The sequence below is a fragment of the Aspergillus affinis genome (genome assembly GCF_023601865.1).
Source record: "Aspergillus affinis strain CMG 70 chromosome Unknown NODE_99_length_137546_cov_86_507649, whole genome shotgun sequence".
Classification (NCBI taxonomy): Eukaryota; Fungi; Ascomycota; class Eurotiomycetes; order Eurotiales; family Aspergillaceae; genus Aspergillus; species Aspergillus affinis.
Genome location: NW_026515880.1, coordinates 1 through 24811, shown reverse-complemented (window position 1 = coordinate 24811; position 24811 = coordinate 1). Strand labels below are relative to the sequence as shown.

General features: G+C 50.7%; 8 protein-coding genes across 8 annotated transcripts; 4 read left to right on the top strand and 4 right to left on the bottom strand.

Moving 5' to 3' along the window:
• Positions 1-507: 507 nt before the first annotated feature.
• On the bottom strand, positions 508-5395 carry KD926_011577 (putative potassium/sodium P-type ATPase; the record flags this gene model as incomplete). The annotated part of the gene is made up of 8 exons (XM_053103874.1): positions 508-1355; positions 1480-1651; positions 1719-1842; positions 1912-2744; positions 2790-4713; positions 4760-4854; positions 4960-5086; positions 5133-5395. 8 exons carry the CDS (start codon positions 5393-5395, stop codon positions 508-510), a joined length of 4386 nt encoding a protein of 1461 aa, XP_052952769.1.
• A 1820-nt stretch (positions 5396-7215) lies between these two features.
• Positions 7216-8024, top strand: KD926_011576 (putative exosome complex subunit Rrp46; the record flags this gene model as incomplete). The annotated part of the gene is made up of 2 exons (XM_053103873.1): positions 7216-7551; positions 7611-8024. The coding sequence occupies 2 exons, from the start codon at positions 7216-7218 to the stop codon at positions 8022-8024; spliced, it is 750 nt and encodes a 249-aa protein (XP_052952768.1).
• A 1158-nt stretch (positions 8025-9182) lies between these two features.
• Positions 9183-11218, top strand: KD926_011575 (putative NAD+ kinase Utr1; the record flags this gene model as incomplete). Its single annotated transcript, XM_053103871.1, has 2 exons — positions 9183-10659; positions 10704-11218. 2 exons carry the CDS (start codon positions 9183-9185, stop codon positions 11216-11218), a joined length of 1992 nt encoding a protein of 663 aa, XP_052952767.1.
• A 1069-nt stretch (positions 11219-12287) lies between these two features.
• On the bottom strand, positions 12288-12967 carry KD926_011574 (GAF domain-containing protein; the record flags this gene model as incomplete). Its single annotated transcript, XM_053103870.1, has 3 exons — positions 12288-12398; positions 12490-12832; positions 12927-12967. The coding sequence occupies 3 exons, from the start codon at positions 12965-12967 to the stop codon at positions 12288-12290; spliced, it is 495 nt and encodes a 164-aa protein (XP_052952766.1).
• Positions 12968-13446: 479 nt separating this feature from the next.
• KD926_011573 (agmatinase) lies at positions 13447-14945 on the top strand (the record flags this gene model as incomplete). Its single annotated transcript, XM_053103869.1, has 8 exons — positions 13447-13698; positions 13755-13952; positions 14005-14158; positions 14209-14232; positions 14283-14304; positions 14360-14402; positions 14449-14674; positions 14740-14945. The coding sequence occupies 8 exons, from the start codon at positions 13447-13449 to the stop codon at positions 14943-14945; spliced, it is 1125 nt and encodes a 374-aa protein (XP_052952765.1).
• A 285-nt stretch (positions 14946-15230) lies between these two features.
• Positions 15231-17222, top strand: KD926_011572 (putative GABA permease; the record flags this gene model as incomplete). The annotated part of the gene is made up of 4 exons (XM_053103868.1): positions 15231-15316; positions 15459-15656; positions 15708-15940; positions 15997-17222. 4 exons carry the CDS (start codon positions 15231-15233, stop codon positions 17220-17222), a joined length of 1743 nt encoding a protein of 580 aa, XP_052952764.1.
• An 869-nt stretch (positions 17223-18091) lies between these two features.
• KD926_011571 (uncharacterized protein) lies at positions 18092-22047 on the bottom strand (the record flags this gene model as incomplete). Its single annotated transcript, XM_053103867.1, has 8 exons — positions 18092-18430; positions 18482-19118; positions 19168-19287; positions 20134-20208; positions 20474-20667; positions 21448-21556; positions 21616-21836; positions 21904-22047. 8 exons carry the CDS (start codon positions 22045-22047, stop codon positions 18092-18094), a joined length of 1839 nt encoding a protein of 612 aa, XP_052952763.1.
• Positions 22048-23111: 1064 nt separating this feature from the next.
• Positions 23112-23519, bottom strand: KD926_011570 (uncharacterized protein; the record flags this gene model as incomplete). Its single annotated transcript, XM_053103866.1, has 1 exon — positions 23112-23519. The coding sequence occupies one exon, from the start codon at positions 23517-23519 to the stop codon at positions 23112-23114; it is 408 nt and encodes a 135-aa protein (XP_052952762.1).
• Between the last annotated feature and the right edge of the window lie 1292 nt (positions 23520-24811).

The following is a 24811-nucleotide window of genomic DNA, read 5'->3' as shown; positions in this document are numbered from 1 at the left end:
ACCTATACTTCCACCGCGGGGCACGGTTAACCGTTGAAATGTTTAATATACGATGGGTGATGTCATCTCGCCGATCTCTCGCTATCCGCTTGACCATCTGATTAGAACGGACAATGTCATCGTGCAGGGGATCGTCGGTATATAGATTAGCGTGGAATGATCTGGCAGGTGTGGATTGGTGTGCATATCTTGTTTGGATGGATTGTTAGGTTCTAGGTTATGTGTTTGGCCGGATTGAGAGGTGGATGATGTAAACTATTAGATGATGTTTTTCGTAATTGTTCTTGGGGAGTATGCTGGGTTGAGGTGAGGTTGACTATTATATAGGTAGTATGTGGCAGGTAGTACTCTGTGAGTGGTAGGTAGTCTATGTTGAATTCTGATTCCATCATCTCATCTCATCATCTCGACTTCTTGCCCTATATTGATTCCTGCCCACCATGTGGGCTTTATTTCCGGACCATAGCCTGTCATACACAGGTCCAAATCTAGTCCAGCCCAACTCAATCAATCAATCACACCACCCTCCCTCAGCGCCCAAATCGTCATCTCAGTCACCTTCGCCGTCACAGCCTCTAACCGCGGTATCTCATGTCCACCATTATGATTGTACGTACGTCTCCTCCCCTCCTCACACAGGCCCGACAACTGCACGCTCGCTTCATACCGCGGATCCTTGTCCCCATACACATGCACCGTAGGGATCTGGATCCGCACGTCCCCGTACGATGCGATCTCCTGACGTACCTTTTCTTCTTCATCGGCGCTTCCGCCCCCGGCTGCCTTATTGTTCCATCGTGAGGATCCCAGCGCCAGGAGCGAGTCTTTGTTGGCCACTTCGGCGAGTTTGGCTCGGGTGGCCTTGTCGCGGGTGAAGATCGATTCCGGGAGCGCATAGCCGACTTCTTCGGAGAGGATTTGCAGAGGAGGACCGCCGCAGATGAAGATTGCGGCGTTGAAGGGGGGCGGCGCCTTGGTGCCCTGGGTTTGTTTTTGTTCTTTGCTTGATGTGTTGTTGTTGTTGTTGTTGTTGTTGTTCTGGTTCTCCTCCTGATTCTGGTCCTGGTGCTGATTCCGACTCTCCCATTCCTGCAAAAGCAATAGACTAGCACCCAACGCACCGCCCTGGCTAAACATCATGACAGCATCATAGGGGCCCCGTTCTGCGATGATGCCGTTCAACCATGCGACTGTCTCTCGTACCGCTGGGGTCGTGTTTTCGCGCCAGAACGTAAAGTATGGAGGAGGGTAGAAGAGGTCTACGCCCGGCGCGGGGGGCGAGGGGTATGGACCGTCGAGGTAGTCGAATTCAACGGGGACGGGGAGATGGGAGGTCAAGCGTTTGGAGATTCCTGCTATTAGGGAGTTAGGGTTATTTATTATCAGGAGGGAGGGGAATTGTGATGGAGAAGTGATGGACGGGGGACTTTGATCGGCGATTTGTTTATCTGACGGGAGTGGGGATACGCGGGGACATACATAATTGCGACTTGAAGATGGCGCCGCTGGTGCCTTGCCCATGGAGGCAGAGGATCTTCATCTTGATTGATGGATACCGTGTGAAAAGATGGAGCAATTGATGGATGAGATAGAAAAACAGAGAAGAGGGGATGATGAGGTTATCGACAAAGGAAGGCTGGCCCCACCGCAGCTGCAGGTCAGACAGTTTGCGTTTGGTGGCGCTTATCAATCCCGTCATACTTGGAGCGGGAGATTACGCTGGTTGCAGAGCGGTCATTTAAATTGGATGTGTAAGTAAAATGGAGAATGTCATAATGATTGGATAGGGTCAGTTGCACGATAGAAACAATAAAAAGTGTGTTGAACACCGTCACCTCCTGGCTGGTTAGCTATGGTTGAGCATAGCTTCATCTAATAATCCCCCCATAACTCCCGAGTCTAGACCCTTACTTCACCTCCACGCTCGCATCCACACTGGCATTCGCGCTCATGGTAAACGGTGACGCAAGACCAGCCCTCATCTCGGCATCTCCCATCGTCAGCTGTACATTCTTCCCACTGCCGATGCCCATTGCTCGTTTCATCGCCTTCCAGCTCTCGACCAACCCCAAGTACACAACCGTGCATCCAAAGACAATGCCCCATTCCCAGTCTATACCGTGGTGCTTGAAAACAATCCTATTCACCTCCGGAAGGTAAATTACCGGAAACGTGATCACGAAGCCTGCGATGACCGCCCAGAACAGAAACCGGTTGCGCCAGATGGAGTGAAAGACAGAGAGTCGGCCGGGGAATTTGTCCGGGTCAAGATTGAACAGAGACCGAGAGAAATGCTTGACTTCGAAGGCTGTCACTAATAAGAGAAAGGTCAAGGTCGCGTAGGTCGTGGCGCGTGCCCGGAATACCACGTCGCAGCTGCTGTTCCATCCCTCGTTGCAGTCATGGCCCATATCTGCGGTCCCAGATCCTTCGGCGTAGATCACACAGACAAACGATACGAGGCAGAGACAGCCCATGAAGGTGCCATAGATCATTTTGTCGGTGATCAGCTCCCGGGTAAACACGCCCACCTTTAGATCGTGAGGCGGCTGATACATAGAATCGGTCCTGGCCTCCTCGAGACCAAGTCCCAGGGCTAGGAATGAGGACGTGATAAGGTTAACCCAAAGAATCTCAATGGGAGAAATGGGAAAGATCGAGTTGTCCTCTGCATCTTTGAAAGCCAGTGCAACCAGAAGCAGAATGACTTGGGCGATGTTGGAGATCAGAAGATGCATGAGAAACTGAAAAGGTTAGCAGGACACATGTGAACTGGAGAACAGAAATACCTTTTGAATGTTGGAAAACAATCTTCTTCCCTCCTCTACAGCTCTAACGATGGACGAGAAGTTGTCGTCCGTCAGTACCATATCAGCGGCCTCTTTAGCGACGTCGCTGCCATTCTTCCCCATGGCAATGCCCACGTCCGCCCGTTTCAGAGCGGGCGAATCATTGACCCCGTCGCCTGTCATGACACAAAAGGCCTGTCGTCGGTGCATGGCCTCAACCATTCGAACTTTTGTGGTCGGGCTGCAGCGCGCAACCACGAGAGGCAGCTTTTCAATCGCGTCAATTTCGGCGTCAGTCAATCGGTCAAACTCCTCGGCCGCCATGACAAGCCGGGTAGACTTCGCATTGACGAATGGGTCCAGTATGCCTACTTCGGAGGCAATCGCCGTTGCCGTGCGGATGTGGTCGCCAGTCAGCATGTGGACAGTGATGCCAGCCATCTGGCATCGCCGAACAGCCGCGGCCGTTTCGACACGAGGAGGATCGTAAAGCCCAACCAAGCCACCGAGAGTGAGCCCGGACTCGGCGCTGGCGCGCGGGGATACCAGTGTATCATCATCGATCGGCGTCATTTTGTAAGCCACGCATAGTACACGAAGACCTTCTCCGGCCATTCGGTCCGCAGTCTCCTGCATAAACGTTTTCTGTTGCTCACTCAAACGGAGCCTGGGGATAATTGTCTCAGGCGCGCCTTTCGTATAGACTTCATGGACCTGGGCTGTTGGGTTTTTATAGACCACTGTCATGCGTTTGATTGACGAGTCGAAAGGGTATTCAGTATGTAGGGCAATGTCGCGCTCCTGCAATACAGCTGGTTTTCCCATGCCAAAACGCATTGCGAGGACGTGCAGCGCAATCTCGGTAGGCTCGCCGACGGCGGTCCATTCATTTTGCGACTGAACGGGTTCTTTCCCTGGGACATCTGACGGTACTGCCTTTTCTACCACCGACAGATTGCACAAGGCAATTGCAGTGAGAAATGTCCGCAGTGTATGATTCTCCTGCAGGCTCTTTGGATTCCAGTCAACATCGTCGAGTTGAACCGACCCGCTGGAAGGATCGATCGGATTTGTAGTCTGGTGAACGGTTAGATTGCCGGCCTGGGGAATCCAAGCCGCTGCTGCAATCATCGATCCTTGCGTCAGGGTTCCAGTCTTGTCTGAGCAGATGTTGGTCACACCTCCAACAGCTTCCAGACATTGGAGCTTTCGCACAATGACATTGCTTTTGGCCATTGCTTTGGTCCCAACTGCCACGGTGATTGTAAGGACCGCAATCAGTGATTCAGGGACCACGGCGACGGCGACGCAGATTCCGTAAATCAGCACCTCGCCTTCGATGTCCCATTTGTTGACTGAAAACACTATAATGGCAAGCAAAATTGCTAGGGCAAAGAGCAGCAGAGCGAACTTGCTTAATTTCACCTGTAGGGGTGTGCCAACTAGTCCCAAGATATTTTTGATTGTGTTTTTAGTCCGATAAAAGCCTCGCATGAAGAGGTTGGTATTGGTTTGGGTAGACGTCTCTTGGAGAAGCTGCGCGATCTTGCCCACTTCGGTCCTCATCCCGGTGGCGATCACAATCCCGGTGGCCCGACCTTGGGTTGTACTACACCCTGAATAGGCCATGTTGGTGCGGTCCCCGATTGGCATGTCTCGTGAGGTCATGACGATATGCGGAGTCTTTGCAACCGGTAACGATTCGCCGGTCAGCAAAGCTTCGTCCATGGAGACATTCATCCCATCGATGAGTCTCAGGTCGGCAGGGACGATATCTCCGACAGCGAGGTGGACAATATCTCCCACGACGAGCGACTCGGCCTTTACAGAGACTACATGGCCATCTCGGAGGACTTTGCATATTGGTGCAGATAGTCGATGCAACGACATGATGGTCTTCTCGGCTCGATAGTCTTGCACGAAGCTGGAATCCATCAGCACCTGCTCATCTAGGAAGGAGGAGAACCCACCCAACAGCAATGTTGAGAAGGATGACAGTCGTTATCACGCCGCCTTCGATATAGTCATCAATCCCAAAAGATATTGCCATAGTAATGACGAGAACCTACGCGTTCTTGTCAACAGGCTAACGAACCATCCGGTGCACGGCGGTTGATGTTGGGAAGTTTATCAGGTACTTCCAACGGGTCGAATTATCAGCAGAACATACTAAGGTTAAACTGTTGGCGACCTGTCTTAGAAGTATCTTCCAGACCGACACTCCATGCATTTCTCGGACCCTGTTCGGCCCATCTCTCTGGAGACGGGCCGCCGACTCGGTATTTGACAGACCATGACTTTCAAGTCAGCAAGCGGTGACTAAAGAACTAGAAGGAGGCGTACCGAAGCGGAACTTTGAGAGACTCTGCTAACTGAGAAGGATCAACGGTGTGAGGGTAATCCAAGGGGGTTTCGGAAATGGGTTGGCCCGGGTCTATGGCAGGACGTTGAGTATCATTTGACACCGACAGGCTTTGCGGGTTGTCAATCTTCTCAAGACCCTGCTTGCTTTCTACATCGATACGCGGTGGGTGTTCTTGTGGTAAAGAACATATAGGAGGTTCCGTCGACTCCTCGACATCCAGGGGGGAAGTTTCAATGCCCATTCAAGTATAGATGGAGGATAAAGTGAGAGAGGTCGATGTCCAGGAATCCCGGTATGCACAAGATGGAGAGGATAAAGGCCCAGGAATACGAGAATGTCGAAGCCCTCAAACTTTCTTTGGTAGATTTCCTTTCTTTCTTTTTTTTTTTTCGAACGCTACTTATAGGACGACCAGAACAAGCGAGGGGGACCATCGTGAGGGGTTGCCATGCTTGCATTCTTCTCAGCACTGGGTATTATTGGAACAGCCAGGATCTTTATCTTGCCCCGATTCATGGTCGGACTGGATGATTCGCGTCCAAAGAGGATGACTCGCGGGCGTCCTTGGAAGCCGGGCCGCTAATGGCTTGGAAGATGCTGGGATTGGCCGGTCGCCAGTCTGGGGAGGTGAAAACGGAGACAGCTCACGAAGGATAGTCCATCTAAACCACAGAAGGTCAATGAGGGGAGGCTTGCTCATCACGGACGTGGCGAGAGACTAGACCTCTGGTCCGCTTGGCCACGTGAGTTGATGCCAGTCAGAGATGCACATATCCCAGTAGGAGGAGGTTCTGGAAGTGTGCGGAACCAAATGCTGACAGGACAGACATGGCACGCGGAGCTCTAGGCAGCAATAATGGGTGTGAGATGCCAAAGACTATCGGGATGTTTTCATTCATCGTCTCTTCCTGGTGGAGAGACCGAGAGATGCGACGGCTAGGCAATTTGATGCCTGAGGCAAAATGTCAGGGAGTGTCATGTGACCAAAACTCTAAAAAACCGGATATTTTTTCTGACATTTTGGGTGTGGTCCGATCAGAGAATAACGGATTTTGTATGGGTTCTAGCATTTGAACGTGTCTGCACGAGTCAAAATACCGAATCAATATGAAATAATTCAGAGGAATAGGCACAATATTACTGGCTATCTAGTGGTATGTTTAAATTTGAGTTATCGTCGATTTTGCGGCTGTAGCAGCCGATTCAACATGGTGGAGAACGCGTTGAAGCAACTCCCTGCAATTGAGGTTTGGCGGAGCTCGATCCGTTCTGCCGCTCGGCCACCCAGAAAGCGGTCTGTCAGCCTGGAACGTCCATTCTTCCTATTCCGTGTACACCAATCAATCGATTAATTCAGTATTGCTCAAGGCATCCCTCTGTTCATTTATTTAATCGTTTTTGACCACTGCAGTGCATTCGGTCCTGCAGAACGCCTACAAAAACTACCCTTTTGAGTAAGCGGCGGGGCTACAATGGTGTAGTCCTGTAGAATATATATCTTGCGCAGTGCGTACTAAATGAACCCTCGATACAATCGAAAGAGAGATATTCAAGATATTCAAGATATTCCCAGAATAAGAATCCTCAGGAACGCAACGAAGCCGCAATAATAGCTTCTGAAGAACCGGAAATAACCTTTGGAGGATCCGAGTGATTCAATCTTGAAGTCCTTACTGCCTCCTTCTCGTCACGTGAGGTGCGTCCGTAGCAGGCTCGTTGGATCTAGTGAGGAATCCCATGATACTACTGGTGGCTGGAGATTCCATCGCTCAAATTTTGTAGCATGAACTATCCTATTGGTTATGTTGGAAAATGGAATAAGAATTAGTCCGTAGTGATCAGTTATGATGTTGGCGAGGAAGACGAAGAGGAAAGGCGGCGACCCCGTGACCAATCAGCGCAGCGACCGAAATCCGCCCAAAAAAGCAGCGCAACCAGAAGCCGATTTTGTCACGATTCCCTCTTCATATCCACCACTGGACTCAACTTCGATTGTTTTCTAGTCACTCTTTCGGACTCATTGCCATCTATCCCTTCGATCAAAGCTCCTGATTATCCATCATGGTCGGTCCGATATCGTCCCTGACCCCCCTCACGCGCGCCGACGGCTCGGCCTCCTACAAATGTCCGTCGACCGGATCGAATATCTTGGGCTCGGTGAATGCTCCGATCGAGCTGCCAGGCCGTCGGGATGCTCTTAAGCCCGAGGAAGCGACCGTGGAAGTCTTCGTCAAGCCCGGTACTGCGCCTGGAGGTGTGGGTGAGCGATACGTCGAGGGAATCATCAAAACCATGCTTGGACGATTGATCCTGGGAAGAGAAAAGTCATACGCTAGACGAGGAGTGGTGGTCACATTGGCGATCGTTGGTGGTGAAAGCGTCAGCAGAGGAGACTCTGTGAGTTTCTCCCTTTTTCGCTGCATGGGTGATTGCGCTAACCAGGATCTTATCCGCAGTATCTTACTCTTCTGCCTGCTCTCCTCCAAACCTCCCTCCTTGCACTATTGTCCGCCGCTGTGCCATTGTCCATGACTTACTCTGCGACCGTGCTGGGAGTTGATTCGTCGGGGAAACTCATTCGGGAGCCGTCGCCCAAGGACGCTCAGTCGGCCACCTCCCTCCACGTGCTCGCTTTCTCCTCCAAGGGCCATCTGTTGCTCAACGAAAGCCAAGGCTCATTTGACTTTGGAACGTGGGAGAGGGTGCGCGAACGCGCCCTGACCATCTGTCAGGGGACCTTGACGAGCAGCTCCGACGGGGACATAGCGATGGCGGAGGATGCGGACGGCCAACCGTTGGAGGGGACTGTGCGGGAGGCTGTGGAGGACAAACTTCACGAAGACTATGCCTGGAAAATCGATGCGGCTTGAGGGATTGTGGGGGGAAACAGACACCATTACAAACACCGGAATCCCAACTGATAGCGACCGGGCCGCCCGCCGAACGGTCCAATGCACCGGTCGCCCACATTGGTACTCCGTACTTTTTGTTTTCTTTTTCATTCAGCTGGCAATCCGAACTAGCTCGATTCGGGTCTGCGTCCAAGTCGAATGCCCTCTTAGCGTAGGGGCTGCGGTCTCAGTCTGCTAGGCTGGCTACCCTCCTTCATGGAAGTGCGCACGGGGATGGGATCATTGGCGGCCGCAGACTTACAACCTTTTTTACGAAAGGAGGAACGATACGATAGGAGGGGCTGCGTACGAAGGAATGGGGATCCATGCGAGTGAGCAGCGATCCGGAGGTCGATGGGATGGATCTGACGCGAGAGGGCAGAGCATGTACTCCGTATGAGATACAAAACTATTTAGGGAACGCTAGCCAATCTAACCTAGCCAGGCCAGCCACATATGCTTGCTGTGATATGCCGAATCCAGAAGGGAAATGAGAGCCATCCACACCAACTGTAATCTCCGTCACGACTCCGCAAGGCAGTCTGCCCCATATTTAACTAACTCGTCACTAAGAGGTGATAGGTGGGTTTAGTCAGGCCGGGAAATGGGACGAACTCCCCTTGCATCGCCGATTCCCCTTCGATGTGAAGAATGCGCTGGGTTGGTGTGCGTGTATGAGACTATGACGATCAACCCCCTCGACGGAGTCAGACCGAGGGAGATTTCGGATTATAAATAAATAAATGCCACCCTCCATGAACAGTCCTCCGGGGCTAAAGGGACCTCCTAGTTTCCTTTCTAGTTTCTAGTTTCTACCGAGTTTGCGTGCGGAGTCTCCTTTTTACAGCATGAGCTGACAAACTCCGTCTGACCAAGGCCGTGGAAGCCTATCGAACACTTTTTCCCAGACTTTCCCAGACTTTCCCAGACTGCTGCTGTCATCTCCCGTTGCGGAACCAATGATCCCTGGATCCTTTCGCTGCCAAATCCCGTTACATCCGAGAGCGTTGCGGCCCCGTTCTCACCTTTCCATCAATTCTCTCCCTCCTGCTGTCACCCTTCCAAATAAATCAACTGCCAGAGTAGTCGCACCATCCTACTCTGCGCCTCTCCCCTTTTATCTCCTCACCCCCGTCCATGGCTTCCCCTGCTTCGAGTCATGGCTCCGTGAACGCCCCCAAGTCCTCTGAGAACCCTCGCTGCAACCCCACGGGAGTCACTGCTCCGTCGTCATCTTCAACGTCTCAAATTCCTGCCCCGCCATCCAATTTCCGCCGTGCGACCACAGCAAATACTTCCTCCGTCGGTAAATTACGCCTCCGTGACTATGTCGGCGACATAGATCCGTCGCAGACATCGAACGCACCGCGCGCCAGTGATCCCACCTCCGGACATTCGGCTTCCTCCGTCTCCACCACCCGGAATACTGAGCTCACCCACGAGGACGCTGTCGGTCTCTCGTTACCCTCGTCGCCTTTCCTGCCTCTTCGTGCTGCCGCGCTGGCTAGTCATCATCGAAACGCCTTGTCTAGCGACTCAATTCCCCGTCAAACTATCATGAAAGCCCTCGCGTCTCGACCGTCGGGGGCCCAGCAACAAAACAACACCAATAACAATTCCCCGATGCCGCTGGCGGCCTCTCTGGGGCTTCAGCATCCTAGCACGGCCGCTTCGACTCCGTCGGATGAAGCGGAGCGTCGCTGCAGCAATCCTCCGTCGCAGAAGTTGTCGGCAGCCCTCTCCAGCCTGCAATTGGGTACATATCTGGATCGCATGCCGTCGACGGCCCGGTTGGTCATGCAGTCGCCGTGCTTCTTTCATCAGCGGTTCGACGATGCGGTGAATATCCAGAAAGTGCTGGAGGAGATCGCAGATGACGAATGGCTGTCCCATTCGCGCTTGGTTCAGACTGCCACGGGTGTCCGAGAGGTCTCGAAACAGTTGCAACGGCGACCCATCAAACGCGCTGTGAAGAATGTCATGATCGTGACGAAGGCGCGGGATAACAGTCTCGTACATCTGACGCGTGAGTTGACGGAATGGCTGCTGTCGACGCCGCGGTACGGAAGCGATCTGGGTGTCAATGTATATGTGGATGCGAAGCTGCGGAGATCCAAGCGATTCGATGCGCCGGGATTGACGGCGAAGGAGCCTCGGTTCGAGAAGATGCTCAACTACTGGACTCCCGATCTATGCTGGACGTCGCCGGAGATGTTTGATCTCGTGCTGACGCTGGGCGGCGACGGAACGGTGCTCTTCACCTCGTGGCTCTTCCAGCGTGTTGTTCCGCCTATCCTGTGCTTCTCTCTCGGGAGTCTTGGGTTTCTGACGAACTTCGAATTCGAAAACTACAAGGACCACTTGAATGCGGTCATGGGGGAGATCGGCATGCGGGTTAATCTACGGATGCGGTTCACGTGTACCGTCTTCCGCAAGGACCGCAGCAAAGGTGCGGATGCCGACGCTGTCGAGGAAGGAGAGCAGTTTGAGGTGCTGAATGAACTGGTCATGGATCGAGGTCCCTCGCCATATGTATCCAATCTGGAACTCTACGCGGATAACGATCTTCTCACTGTCGTTCAAGCCGACGGCTGTATCTTCTCCACACCAACTGGTAAGCTTATCTTCCGTTTCTGAGGGCGCAACTAACGGACTTAGGGTCTACCGCTTATTCACTGTCCGCCGGAGGATCGCTCATCCACCCTTCTATTCCCGGCATTCTCCTCACCCCTATCTGCCCGCACACCTTATCCTTCCGCCCCATGGTCCTCTCAGATTCTCTCCTACTACGCATTGCCGTCCCTGCCGGATCCCGCTCGACCGCCTACTGCTCTTTTGACGGCAAGGGTCGCGTCGAGCTGCGCCAAGGAGACTACGTTACCGTCGAAGCTAGTCAATATCCCTTCCCCACCGTCGTGTCCGGTAGCGGCGAGTGGTTTCAGAGCGTCCAGCGTGCTCTCCGTTGGAACATGCGTGGCGCCGTGCAAAAAAGCTGGCAACGTGGCTCCGAAGCGGGCGTGGACGCCATCGACGAAGAAAACGAAGAAGAAGAATGGGACATCGACACGGATGCCGGTCTGGCCGGCACAGACAGTGGCTTCGGTCCTAGCGAAGACGGCGACGCGGGATCCATCAGCCCGATGAAGCGCCAGATGAGCATGCTTAGCATGTAGCCACTTCATATCACCATACACCCTCTCATATTACTACACCCTGCACTACATATACACAGGCCTATTACTCTCGTGCTTGTGCCGATCCCTTACTCAGAGCATATATACTAGGTACACCGCTGGCTTGGCGCTTGGACTCGTGTTTTTTTATTTGTTTATGGTTTATTATTCATCCGGTTTGGATTTGGAAAGGATATCATCATACAGATACAGATACAGGGCTGGGGATATCCCTTGTTTCACTCTTTTTGTTTCTTACTAGCGTTCTTAGACTTGGTTTTTCATTTGGTTTCGTGGTCCCGTCTATGTTGCGAGCCTTGCTTGCTTAGCGAGTTTCATTTAATTCAATCTATTGTATTTCGTGGGGTCGTCTGCTGACGAGGCCATCGCTCGGGTTTTCATTTAATTCCATTCCCCCCCCCCCCCTATCCTTGGATTGTCTCCAATATTTCCTGCGATGAAGACAGATTTTTCTGCTGGTTTTCACAGTGTGGTACAGAAGTCAAATTATGTAACCGGGCGGACGGTGATGCAATGCGTACGACTATTGCTCCAGCCCCGAGGTTGTCCACAGCATGCTTTCGCACAATGTGGCACTCTGTGGAAGTTTCAGTGCCTCAGGTTGCAATATGCCAAGTACATCTCATGCAACAACCGGGAAGAGATTCTTTTCCGGAACAACCATCTCAAGCAGTTGACTCATTCTCGTTCATCTTCTACTATCTTCCCTACGTCCGTGTGCCCACATCTTGGTTTTGGTCCGCTGTCATTCTCAGACGGCACAACCTCCTTTTTCGGCAGGAAGCAATCCCCGATAGGTATGTACTGGTATATACGTACTTATGTTACACCTGCGCCCAGTTCCTGAGATGCTGTGAAACGCCAATTTCTACATGCCTGCAGCATCTGCAAGGATATGGGAACTGTGCCTTCGCCACTGGATGCTGTTCTATCAATATTCGTTACCTTCATTATGTACGTCTTACTTTACCCTATAAACCCCGAATCCTGCCATAGGTCATCTCTACCCTGTTCAGGTAGGTACCCGACGCAATACTACCGGTTTATATCACCAATCACACCCCTCGGCCAACAAGGCAGCCAACTGCTCGAGGAACTTCCGATCCACGTCATCGAACCCGTTCGGTTCGGCACAGTCGATATCGATGATCGCGACAGTCTAAATAACCCGAAACCGCATTAATAACTAGTCACCCAACACAGGCGCCAAATGTGGCAAGGTAAAGGACGGGGATCAAGATGGAACATACCTCTCCACCGCTCAAAATCGGCACCACGATCTCGCTCCGACTACTCGCGTCGCACGCAATATGACCCGGGAACTCTAACACGTCGGGCACCACCACCGTCTCTTTCTTCTGCGCCGCCGTACCGCACACGCCTCGTCCGAAGCGGATCTCCTGACACGCCGGTCGGCCTTGGAAGGGGCCTAGGACGAGGACGTCGGTCTTTGCGGTGCGCTCGGCGGTCGAGGCGCCGAGGACGGGGAACTTGTCTTGGCGGATGTAGAACCCGGCCCAGTTTACGGAGGAGGAGGGGGCGGGGAGAGAGGCGTAGGCGTGCCAGAGGAGGGAGGCGACGTTGGAGAAGTTGCTGGTTTGGTGGGGTTGGTTAGATTATGTTGCGATGCGATGCGTCGCGTTGCGTCGCGCTCGTGGGGTGGAAAGAGGGGAGGGAGGAGATTTACCTGACCTGTTTGAGAATATTAGCTTCTAGATCAAGAGACATTCGAAGGAGAAGGTATATTTACCCAGTTTCTTTGACCGTAGATCAGTCCCGTACTCTGGTCAATGACTTGTTGATAGATGTCGGTTTTGGAGGCGTTAGGCCCCCCGAAGTAGGAGGAGTCAGCGTGAGGCTAGAACTGGCATCAGTAGGAGTCATCCGTTATCAATCCGGGTTCTCGTACCATGATGGCTGCGTACTCTGTAGATAGAGTGAGATTGATACCAGGGGAGAGATCGGCGCCGAAGGAGAGAAAAATGCCAAGTGGGGTACGGGCCCCGAAAGAGGCAAGACTTCCAGTCAAAGTCAAAGAGGGTAGGTCGACCCGCAATTCCGTCATCTCCACGCCTTGTTGTTGACTGCCTTCTCGGTTAGTGTACTTGAACTTCCGGAGGAGTATATATTCGCTCCGTCCGGGTCTTCCGGGTCGCCACTGAATTCGATTGGAACGTGCCATTGAATTGAATTGAATTGGGTCCAAGATGTTCACATTCGCCCTGATCGCCTTATCATCCTTATCGTCCGCTAGAGAGGTCGTCTTCCCTCCGGTGGCCGCCGTCCACTCCTCCGGTCAATTGCCTCTGGGACATCATGACACGATCGATATCACCTCCAAAAGCCAGTTCTCGGGGTTGACGACCTTTGCGCACCTTCCGTATGTCAACTGCTTTCTGGACGAGGAGTCTAGCAAACAGCCTTATGACATTGCTATAATGGGAGCTCCGTTCGATACGGTATGCCGCCTCGGCTCTAACGCTCGTTGATTGGAATTGAGATTGACCTGCTACAGGCCGTCACTTTTCGTCCCGGGGCCCGGTTTGGTCCCGGAGGAATCCGTCTTGGCTCTCGTCGACTCGGTGGCTGGAGTATCTACACGGGCGAAAACATCTACGAGGACAGCTGGGCGAAACTAGTCGATTGCGGAGATGCACCGCTCACGTGGCTCGATAATACCGTCGCACTGAAGCAGCTGGACCTGGCTCACAAGGTATGTATTTCTTTGTCTATGTCAGTAGTATCTGCGAGTCTAACGCAGATAGGTTGTGTCTTCCCGTTCTGCCAACACTACTCAAATGGGACGCGTCCCTCGTATCATCACGCTGGGTGGTGATCACACGACGACTCTTTCGGCGTTGAGATCCACCTATGACAATTGGGGGCCTGTGTCGGTGATTCATTTCGATAGTCATATAGGTATGTTGGATGTTCCGTTCTACCGTGCTTGGGTGTGGCTAATGTCGTAGATACTTGGGATCCGGAGGTACTGGGTAGGTTTTTCAAGTCTATTTTTTGTAATTCACTGAGCTAATGTGGATAGGTGGTGGAATATCTCACTATGCGTGAGTACTACTGTACAGTGCCCATCCCTGTTATTACAATTCTAATCTGGCCCAGTGGCGTCAACCATGGCACGTTCCTGCATATAGCCCACGAGGAGGTGTGTCTACCCTTGTCGCCAGAGTGTACCTTGCTGATATCTCCAGGGGTTGATCCGAAACTCTTCAATTCACGTTGGACTCCGAGCCCCCGTCAACGCTGGGAAAACGGACATCCGCAATGACATCCGTTGTGGGTTTGACATGATCAAAGCACGAGACCTCGACCGAATCGGCATTAACGGCGTGATCGAACAAATCAAGTCTCGTGTCAGGAATAGTCGGGTTTACATTTCTGTTGATATCGACGTGTTGGATCCGGCTTTTGCACCAGGTAAGTCTGGTCTTGTCTTGTTCATTGTGTGTGGCGATATGGCGGGGCTGGGCTGACCCTATTAGGAACCGGCACGGCGGAACCCGGCGGATTCACCAGCCGCGAGCTTCTTTCTATTCTTGACGGTTTGCGTGGGCTTCCTGTTATCGGAGGTGATGTGGTTGAGGTCGCGCCGATTTATGACACCGCTGGCGAGACTACGACGTTGGCGGCTGCTGAAGTGGTTAATTCGTTGCTGGCTTTGATGGTTGCTACTCCTGTTTCTGCGTGATATACAAGATAGACGACGGAGACCGTATCTCAGGCTGGTCATAAACAATACACGCCTTTGACACGATATACGCTAGTGACTATGGTAATAGGGATTCTACATACGTTTCCTGCCAATTTCCGAACCACCGTAGGCTGCCAGTCCCATTTTCACAATCTATTAGCTAACAAGATTATCCCATGCCGATTCCCCACGCCCTGTCAGCCTTCTTATCAAGCTATCACCCACGTCAATCTCCTACTCCAAGTCTGAATAACGCAACTTAGTCTTTTATCAGACAAACAAATGGGACCAACTCTAAGCCCCGTCCGGCTTCCGATTTGTTCCCCCGCAAAACGAGCTCCACCCGTCGCCCCGAGTTTCTCTATCGGGTAAGCATCTACATCATCCCTCCTTATCGCCCTCGGCTTCTACTATCTACTATCGCGACCCTGCGGTCATTTCCCGGGGAAGGGATAGACCCACGTAGAGGGTTTGCTGCTTTAAATACGAATTTCACTGTGCTTGTCCTAGGAATAAGTTGAGTTCGCCGGCTTGGAGGACCAGATTCCGGTTAATTGTCACTATGGCAGAGAACGATGCGAAAGCGAAGGTGTTGGCCCCTTCGACACGGGAGGATGCTCTCGTCGAGCAACTGGGATACGAGCAAGAATTGAAACGAACCTTTGGGTTGCTCGGCATGATTGGATTCAGCTTTAGTGTCGTCACATCGTGAGTTACTGTTACTGTCTACCTTGAATGTGTGTCGGCTAACATCCGTAGATGGACCGCTTTGAGTGGTGTCTTTATCGTCGGCGTCAAATCTGGCGGCCCTCCTGTCATGGTGTTCAGTTTCATCGCCGTCTGTTTCCTTACCCTCGCCGTTGCTATCCCCATGGCCGAAATGTGCAGTATGTATCCTGTCGCGGGAGGACAGTATTCGTGGGTTGCGGCACTTGCGCCTCCACGGATAGCCAGGGGATTGTCCTACATCAGCGGATGGTTTATGCTTATCGGTTTGTCTACCGCATCATAGAATCGATAACATCGGTCTAATAAAAACATCCTATAGGCATCCTCGCAATGGGAGCAACCAACAACTCCATCGGCGCCAATTTCATCCTCGGCATGGCCAATCTTGTGTTCCCCGAGTTCGAGATCCAACGATGGCAGACCGTACTCGTCGCCTACTGTGTCGCTTTTATCTCAGCCTCGGTTAATATCTGGGGACCTCATCTCCTAAACCGAATCGCTCGATTCATCCTCATCTGGAACGTCGGTTCGTTCTTGATCACGATGATCACCCTCCTCGCTACGAACGACAACAAGCAGCCCGCGTCATTTGTCTTCCATGACTTCCAGAACTTCACAGGCTGGGGGTCCTCGATGGCTGCCATCGTCGGCATACTTCAAGCCTGTTTCGGAATGTGTTGCTACGACGCCCCGTCACACATGACCGAGGAGATGAAGTCCGCGTCGAAGGAAGCTCCCAAAGCAATCATCCTGTCCGTGGTCCTCGGCGCCGTCACCGGCTTCGCATTCTTATTAACCCTCTGCTTCTGTATCGGTGACATCGACACCACAGCAAACACGTCCACCGGTGTCCCAGTCATCCAGATCTTCTACGACTCCACAGGCAGTAAAGTAGGAACTTGTTTCCTGTCCAGCATGATCGCCGTGATTGTTCTCGTCGCGGGGAACAATCTTCTCGCCGAGGGATCGCGGTCAGTCTATGCCTTTGCCCGTGATAACGGGTTACCATTCTCATCTATCCTGGCTAAAGTCGATCCCAAGCGGCAAGTCCCTGTCAATGCGGTCCTTCTTACCCTAGTCGTGCAGTTAGCCCTAGACGCTATCGACTTCGGAACCACGACGGGGTTCGAGACAGTCATTGCTATTTCGACCGAGGGCTTCTACGTCTCTTACGCTATTGCACTCTCATCCCGTCTCATGGGCTACTTCACGTCACATAATCCGGCGATGAAAGGACCTTTTGCGCTTCCGACCTCCGTGTCCATCGCATTGAATGTTCTCGGTCTGTTGTTTTTGCTCTTCGCGGCGATTACGTTTAATTTTCCGACGTCGTATCCGGTGACACATGATTCTATGAATTATACTTCTGCGGCGGTCGGGGTGATTGCGTTGATTGCTGGAGTGACGTGGGTTTTGACGGGGAGGAAGAGCTTTACGGGGCCGCCGGGGATGAGAGTTTTGGATGGGTGTGAGGGGGTGAGACAGGTAGAGGGGGATACTGGTGTAGATGCGCGTGAGAGTAAGGAGCAGGGGGAGAAGAGGTAGGGATTGTTTGTTCATTGTTTAATGTTCTCTCATGGTATATGGTCACGGTGGGTATGTACATATGAGTAATGCTCCTCATCGTCTTCCGGGTAGAGTAGATATCTCGTGCACTAGTTTCCATGTCTGCGTACTCCCTGAGAATCAGCCATATGTCACTGCCATACCCCAGAGCTCGTCAAAATGTTGAAAAGGTATACGAGGGTTTGAAGCGCCGCTGCGCCCTTGGCGCTGAAAACTTGTTCTTGTCACTTTTTTATGATGTCAGGGGACTAGAAAAGCGTCAGAAGGGATTAAAACTTATAGCGGTCACTATTGGATTTTTCTCCAAGGGAAAATGGAAAGATGTGGTATATTTCGATGGGATCACCTATCTTGATAATAACGGGGCGATTATGATTTCTCCTGCTTATAATCTGCTCTGTGGGCTGAGACAGTTCATTCCCCTCCAGTCGCGGAATTTTGCTTGAAGCTAGGGGAATTGTTCCCGCTGGTTCCTCAACCGTGAACGAGCGCCTCGAAAGGAGTCTCAAAGAATGGCATGTTTTTCTATGTGAACTCGAGTGATCATGCCTGTGTGCGCCAATGTTATTGACTGTGGTATGTTGGTGAAAATTGAGATAAGGTGTGGTTGAAGTTTCATTTATGTGGTCAGCGAGGTGGAGTGCCAAATTTATAACGATCGATAATAGACTCAATGCTCGCGTGGATGTAATATGTAGCTCTCGTCTGATAACCTACTCCAGCTAATCAATGCAAGGGCTAACAAATGAAAATAAGACAACTTACTAAAAAATTGTATGTGATATCATTATCAACGTCAATGCATACCCAGATGTTTGCTCGCAGATATTTCATCCTCCAGAGCAACCTCAAATAATCTCCCTGGGCTGAACTCGCACCCCAGCTTTATAATCGCCGTCATCAATATCAAATCGGGTCTCCATATCCGACAAGGGCATGCCATTATCCGCGTCACCGTGTTTCGATTTCAACATTGACTTCCTCGAAGCAATCTGCGCTTTCAAGCCTTTGTGGAAATTCCGCATACACATGATACCAGTAATGATGGTCATCATGATCAGACTCAATGTAATCGCGATGAGCAGCGTGAGGGATAGCTTCGTGGAGCCGTAGTCTGCTGAACCGTTCATGGTATTCATCCACCAGAGGAGAGTGACGAAACAGGCCATGTTGATGGAGAGGATGATCTAGTTGGTATTGATTAGCTGGTCAGTAATAGTAGGGAAGGTGCTGCGTACAATGATAATCACCATTCCGATGGTCTTCTCGCGTCTGGTGAACAGCGCCGCCAGATAGAGTGTGATCATTGACAGAGGAATGAACGCCATGCTGATGATTGATTCGAGGCTCCAATCCTCGGAGATGATTCTCAGAAGGACGAGCATAAGGCATCCGTTGATGAAGAAGAAGTCGAATTTCAAGAGCGCGATGTAGACCTGGTATGTTATGAATCGACGCTTCATTCCTAGGTCCGCGCTGACATTTTTGAAGAACGCCCAGGAGAATTCCGAGTGCAGTTTCCATGTCAGGACACACATGATGATCGACCCGAAGGCCATCATCGCCGGCACCAGGATGATGTGGACTTTGTATTTCCCCCAGAGGTCGTCGTGGGTGTTGGAGTTCTCGTTCATAACGCCGACAGCAATCATGATTTCCTTAACTTGAACCACTCCGTACATCGCAAGGCCGACATTGCATATACACAGCCCAATCAGCTGGATTGCGTTCTGGTGTCGTAAACCATCCCACACTAACAGGAGCTCGTACAGTAGGCCGAAGGTGTAGAGACCCAGGGATGTTCGAATCGGTTTAAAGGCGACTTCATTGTCGGAAAGCCCTTCCAGGTTTTTCTCAAAGTCCATGATCATGAAACTGCTCGGGTCAGATGGGCGCGACGAGAGTGCTTGGCTTCAGCTGGTACCTTTCAATACCTACTGTGAAGCAGTTTTGGACGACAGCCGTGATCATGAAGGACTTTGTCCAGAGGGAGTTGGGTTTGTATACAGTGGCATTTTGTTTCGGATTTCCCGCTTTGGCTTCACTGGATGGATAGTATTGTAAGCAATTACCATGGGATGTTTGATTGAGATGTGTATACCTTTTAAACATGATAAAAGGTAGCTATCAGCATTTGACTAGGTGCGGGTTTTGTGTATTTCAATATCAGGCAGGCCCAGGAGAAAAGCCCTGGAACAGCCAGATGAGAGAAAAGGAGGATAACATGTCGCACTTGAGGGATTGGCAGCTTGACAAAACCGTTTGAAGGTAATAACTATTAATATTAATAGTTCTCCACTTCCCCTGAGCCAATTTTCAGGCAGCACCTAATCTGCAGGAACCGCTGGCCACGTTTGAAGTCCCACCTTCTCATTCAAGAACTAAAATAAGGATGGTCCAGTTCTTGGCAGTCTAAGCTTGGATACCTATCCGAACCCGAATCCGAACCCGAGAAACCACATTATCGACTGGAGTGATCGCCACTCGAAGGCCCTCGGGTTCGGATTCTGATACGAATCCATGGGATTACGTGAACTAGCGGCTTGGCCCGCACACTCGAACCCCTGAGGAACTTACCCCTTTATCCATTAGAGATAGAGAAGAAGAGAATCATTATGCAAGAGAATTAAGAGCTCTATCATTCAAAAGGCATTCGCTCCTTAGTAGGCTACGTGCGTATAGCCGATACAGTGTCATTCTGCCCTCCTTCCCCTGTGCATTTCACAACAGTCTACAATGCAAAAGACGCAAGGTCAAGGTTCGCTCCCACCCAGCCCTAAGTCCACCTCCACCCCAGCTAAGCACACCACCCACCATCGTCAAGTGCGACGAACGAAAACCCGGCTGTAGAAAATGCCAGGTCCACGGCATCGAAATGACGTGCACATACCCAGCAGTGGAGGAAGCAACCCCAGCTCCAGCCACAGCCCCGGCCTCCAGCACGCCCAGTAGTAGCCCATCACCCCTGAGGAGCGTAACTTCTCAGCCTCTCCTTCTCTTCTCCCTGGAACTGCTGCATTTATGGACAACAGAAACTTCGCAGACGCTGTCTGCCCGCCCAGAAATATCCACAATGTGGCGCGACTATGCTCCGTACGTGGGCTTCTCGTGCCCTTTCGTCATGCATGCAATCCTCGCCGTCGCCGCCTTGCATCTATCCCGACGGTATGAGCCAGAGCGCAGACAGCAGTGTCTGGCGGAGGCTCAAACCCACCATATCGCAGCTATACAGATGGTCGCTCCGAACATCAGCCGCCTGGTCGAGGAGCACGGCACCGCGGTGATCCTCTTCTCGTGGCTCATCTGCGTCCATACGTGCGGTCGCCCTCGCGCGCGGGACGACGGCCCCGCAGAATGGCTCACCTAGTTCTGCGGGAACAAGGTGATTCTGGACTCGAGCAGTAGCTGCTTCTGCGCGGGGATTCTGGCGCCGGTGTTTAGCAATCAACGCTCTGCTGAAGCCGTTGAGATGCGTTGCATTTCACTGCGGCGTTTAATCTTGCCGGTAGAGGCTTTCTCATTTTCTTGAGGCGTTTGAATTGCAATTTGCTGTCGATCTTGAATCGTGTTGAATACTGCAGGGGCCTCCTTCACCTCTAGTAGCCAGTGTTTGAATCTTCTGAAGACTTTGCAAAACGGGGTGCCTTCACGATCTTCAAGTACCTCGAGGCCCTGATTCAGGTAAAGACCTTCATTGAGTTTCGATTCTGCATACAAATTACTAGGCAATACGAAACCTTCATGATCCAATATTTTTTTGGTTTATGTTCTTGTTTATTTTGTTTGTTCTCTGGCGGTGATATCCAAAGTTGAGTTCTGTTTATAAAGTATCCATCCTACATCAACACATCTTATCACAGCCACCGTCAAGACTTTATTCTATTCTGCCCACGCTATAAAAGTACGTCCATCCCAATCAGATCAAAGTGCCGAATACGAGCTGCTGCTGCTAGACGTGTTGTTTCCACTCTCAGCAACCATCTTGGCCTGAACGGTGGTTGACAGGAAGACTAAATATTTATGCTCTTTGGCGATAATGGATCCATGGACGGGGGCTAGACCTCGGAATTATGCAGTAAAAGTACAAACTAGAATAAGGAATCAATCACAATTCTATCTGACCTATCTATCCAATATACGTAACACACATACAATAATCAAATGCGGGCCCATACCTTTCCCTATAACTAAGAACAACTCATACATGACTATCACTCCGACTGCCCGCAGTCATTTTATAAGATGCAGGACTTGGTCCCTTTGACTCCCGCCACTCATTCAACGACAGGATAGTAGCATAAACCGCGAGTCCACTATGAATTCAGCCGTTAATATCGACCACCAGAGGCATACACACAGCCAATAAACGTACCTAATAAGAAGAGCAATAACCATCACAGTCCACCCCATCTCGCACCCCGGAGACACGCATGCTTTCACATTCACTTGGATGTTCAGGAACACGACCGCGGCCCAGAAGACAATCTCCAGAGCATTGAGAATAGTGTAGGCTTTGAAACTGGCCCATTTGCGCAGCCTGTCGACGTATTCGGTTAAGAGTTGGTAAGCTATTATGACTAGTGATTTGGCACCCTGGGGTAGTTGGTTTTGTATTTAGTATGCTGGTTATCTGTGCTTTGGGGGTGTTAATGTAGCGTACCATGCCGAGGCCCATTGTTGTTGCACGCGTCCGGGGTTGGTTCTTCATGAACATCCGCAGGATCGTAAATCCAATTACTATCACGACTAGGAGGATTTGGAAGCAGTGGAGGGGGAGTTTCCAGCGGGTTTCAAGGAGTCCCATTGTGAATGTTAGGTGTAGTATAATTTGATAGTGGAGTTAGGATACATCGACGGGGTCTGAAACTATCTTTTCGAGGTTATTCGAGGTGATTTATATAATATCTTTCACCTAGTTTCTGTATACATCTTGACTGGCAGAATTTTCAATCCAAATATAGAGAATAATACCTATACCAAGACCCTGAAGTCTCGTATTCGGTTCCTGCGAGGCATCGAGATTTAATACTATTTAGGAAAGTTTAAACAATCTCTGCATGTCAATCGACGCTGGGAATAAGAATCTAGACTTGACAGCCAAGGTACACTAATCGAATGTTATCTTATAATTAGAACGAGGCTATAATCAGGTAACAAATAAAATAAGGGTCTAACTAGATGCGTTTCAATTATACCCTCTTCTGCATTACCATATTAGATTCTCGGGAGCCTAAAAATCTGTAATCAGGGCCAGGATTGGGACGAAACAAACCTTAAGCGATATCAATCAGAACCTGAACCCGAACCCAAGGATCGGCGATCGCCCTTTATCGCTCCATTTAATGCTAAAAATCACACCATAACAATATAGACCCACTATACTACTAGTACTGCTAAGCCCTTCTACCAGAAAATTTGATCCGAACCCGAACCTGAACCGACCTGCGAGGTGGGACCAGTTTCCAGGGCACAGGATTGTGGATACAAAACCCTAGTTTTAATGCAAGATAATTTATTTGATAAAACACATAGCAGAAAAGCACAAAGCCATGTAAACTAATCCTTCATCCAGGCTCCTCACGGCCTGTATCTAGTATCCTCACGTTCCACATTCCTCGAGTCCGTAAGATGATAAGCCGCCTCATCCTGGATAGCGTCCCAGTGTTTCTTCTGCCTGGCCACGACAGACTTGCACCTCCCAGGCAGATGCCAAATCCCCCATCCCAGCAACATCACCGCACACTGATAGATATCAAACGCATAAGCGGCCCACTCTGCACTAGCCATAAAGCCCTTGGCCTCCCCGAGCAGCTGCATCTGGATGGCATTATGCCCAATTGCGAGAATCGAGATCGCCAGCATGAAGAGCTAATTCCAGCGCTTCCAATTGGGTATCATCTCGAGACTTTCGGTGGTCGGGTGCCGCCGCAGACGGAAGTTCAGCCAGACGTTTTCGACGAATGTCAGAAGCCAGAAGATGAGCTGGGTGATGAGACTGGCATTAACCAGCGTCTTGTATAGGGTTTTCTTGCTCTCGTCGGAGGTGGCCACTAGCATGACGATGGAAAACACCATGAGAAAGAGAACGGTGCTCAGCGCAAAGTAGAGAGGTCTTGCGATTCGAGGCCGCACAAATACATGCTTCTCGGTGTGCAGCGCTTTGACGAATTCTGCGTGGCTCAGATGAACCGTGAACATGAGCATGTTCGGTCCCCAAAGGAGAAGGACCTTCTGTGCGGCCCAGGGCCCTTTATCGTGGATATCGTGTGAGGACATGATGCGTGCGCCGCGCCCATCCCTAGAACTATTGGGCGGTTGTTAGACACCGAATGTAAAGTATGTCGACCAGATGTTTCATAAAGACTCAAAATATCTGCCTAAAGCCATGAAGCTTCCGTCCCATGCTTTTGTTGATGCAACTCGGAATATGTGGATGGCTGTCAGCGTGCAGTAAGCCCCCACGCCGATAATTGCGAGGATTTTATCGGGCGCGTATACGTAATAGGCTGTGCCTGACATGATGGAAATGATTGCCAGGGTTGATTTGAGACGAAACGACTTGTGGAAGTTTTCTTGGAGAAGCGAAATAACAGAACAGTCTGTGAAGAGCTATCAAAGCAATTTCACGAGTCACGACCATGCCAAAGGATTGAAGGTCTATTTCTATCACTCATGAGGCTCATTGGATTCGAAAATTTCTATCAAATAGAAAAGATAGGCAGCCGCAAAAATCCATCAATGCTACTAAATGGTGTGACGCGAATTCTCAAGTAAAACCAAAGCTCTGCCGAATACCGTCCTACGGACTTGGTAATACGCCCTTAGTATTCTGGATTTTGAAGTTAGATTTTAATTTTCTAGAAAATTTCCACTATAATATCTAGGCTTCTGCAGCCCGTTGATCACTCTCCACATCCTCGTTCCGGCTCGGGGTTCGGGTCCGGGTTTAGGTTCGCACAATTAGGGCCTCACGCACAACCAATGAATGGTTATAGAGGTTTTATTAAGAGCCGAAACGGAACAGGGGATTTTCATATGTTGCACGATGATAAGCTTGAACTTGTATAGTGTGGTCCTGCTGGAGTTAATCTATGGAATACATCACAGCAACACTTTCCCTGCCACTTTCGAGTTACCGCATTCGCTCTCCATTATTGATATCATGACTTGGGAAGGGATTTCATACTGCTTAGAATTTTTCAATTGTTGAAGTCCACGCTGTGCCATATCAGGTGTAGTTGGAATTAGAACTTCCTCATCTTAGAAAGATAGACGTTGAAGTCGAGGTCGAAGGGGAGGAAATGTCGACCTCCGCCCAGTTGAGGGAAAGCATAAAGAAAATAATTGATTAAGGAGTAACAGATGTTATTACATTGTCACTTGATTTCGAGAGTTCCTAAATGCACGGAAGGTTATGAAATGACAAAATGAATAGTTGCAACCAATTGAGTTCATCATGGAGCTTGACATTGTGGTAGAAGAGCATAACCATACCGTAGTTGATCACCTGATGCACGCCCCCACCTGATGCACGAAAATCAATTGCACACCGATATTTTCACGATTTT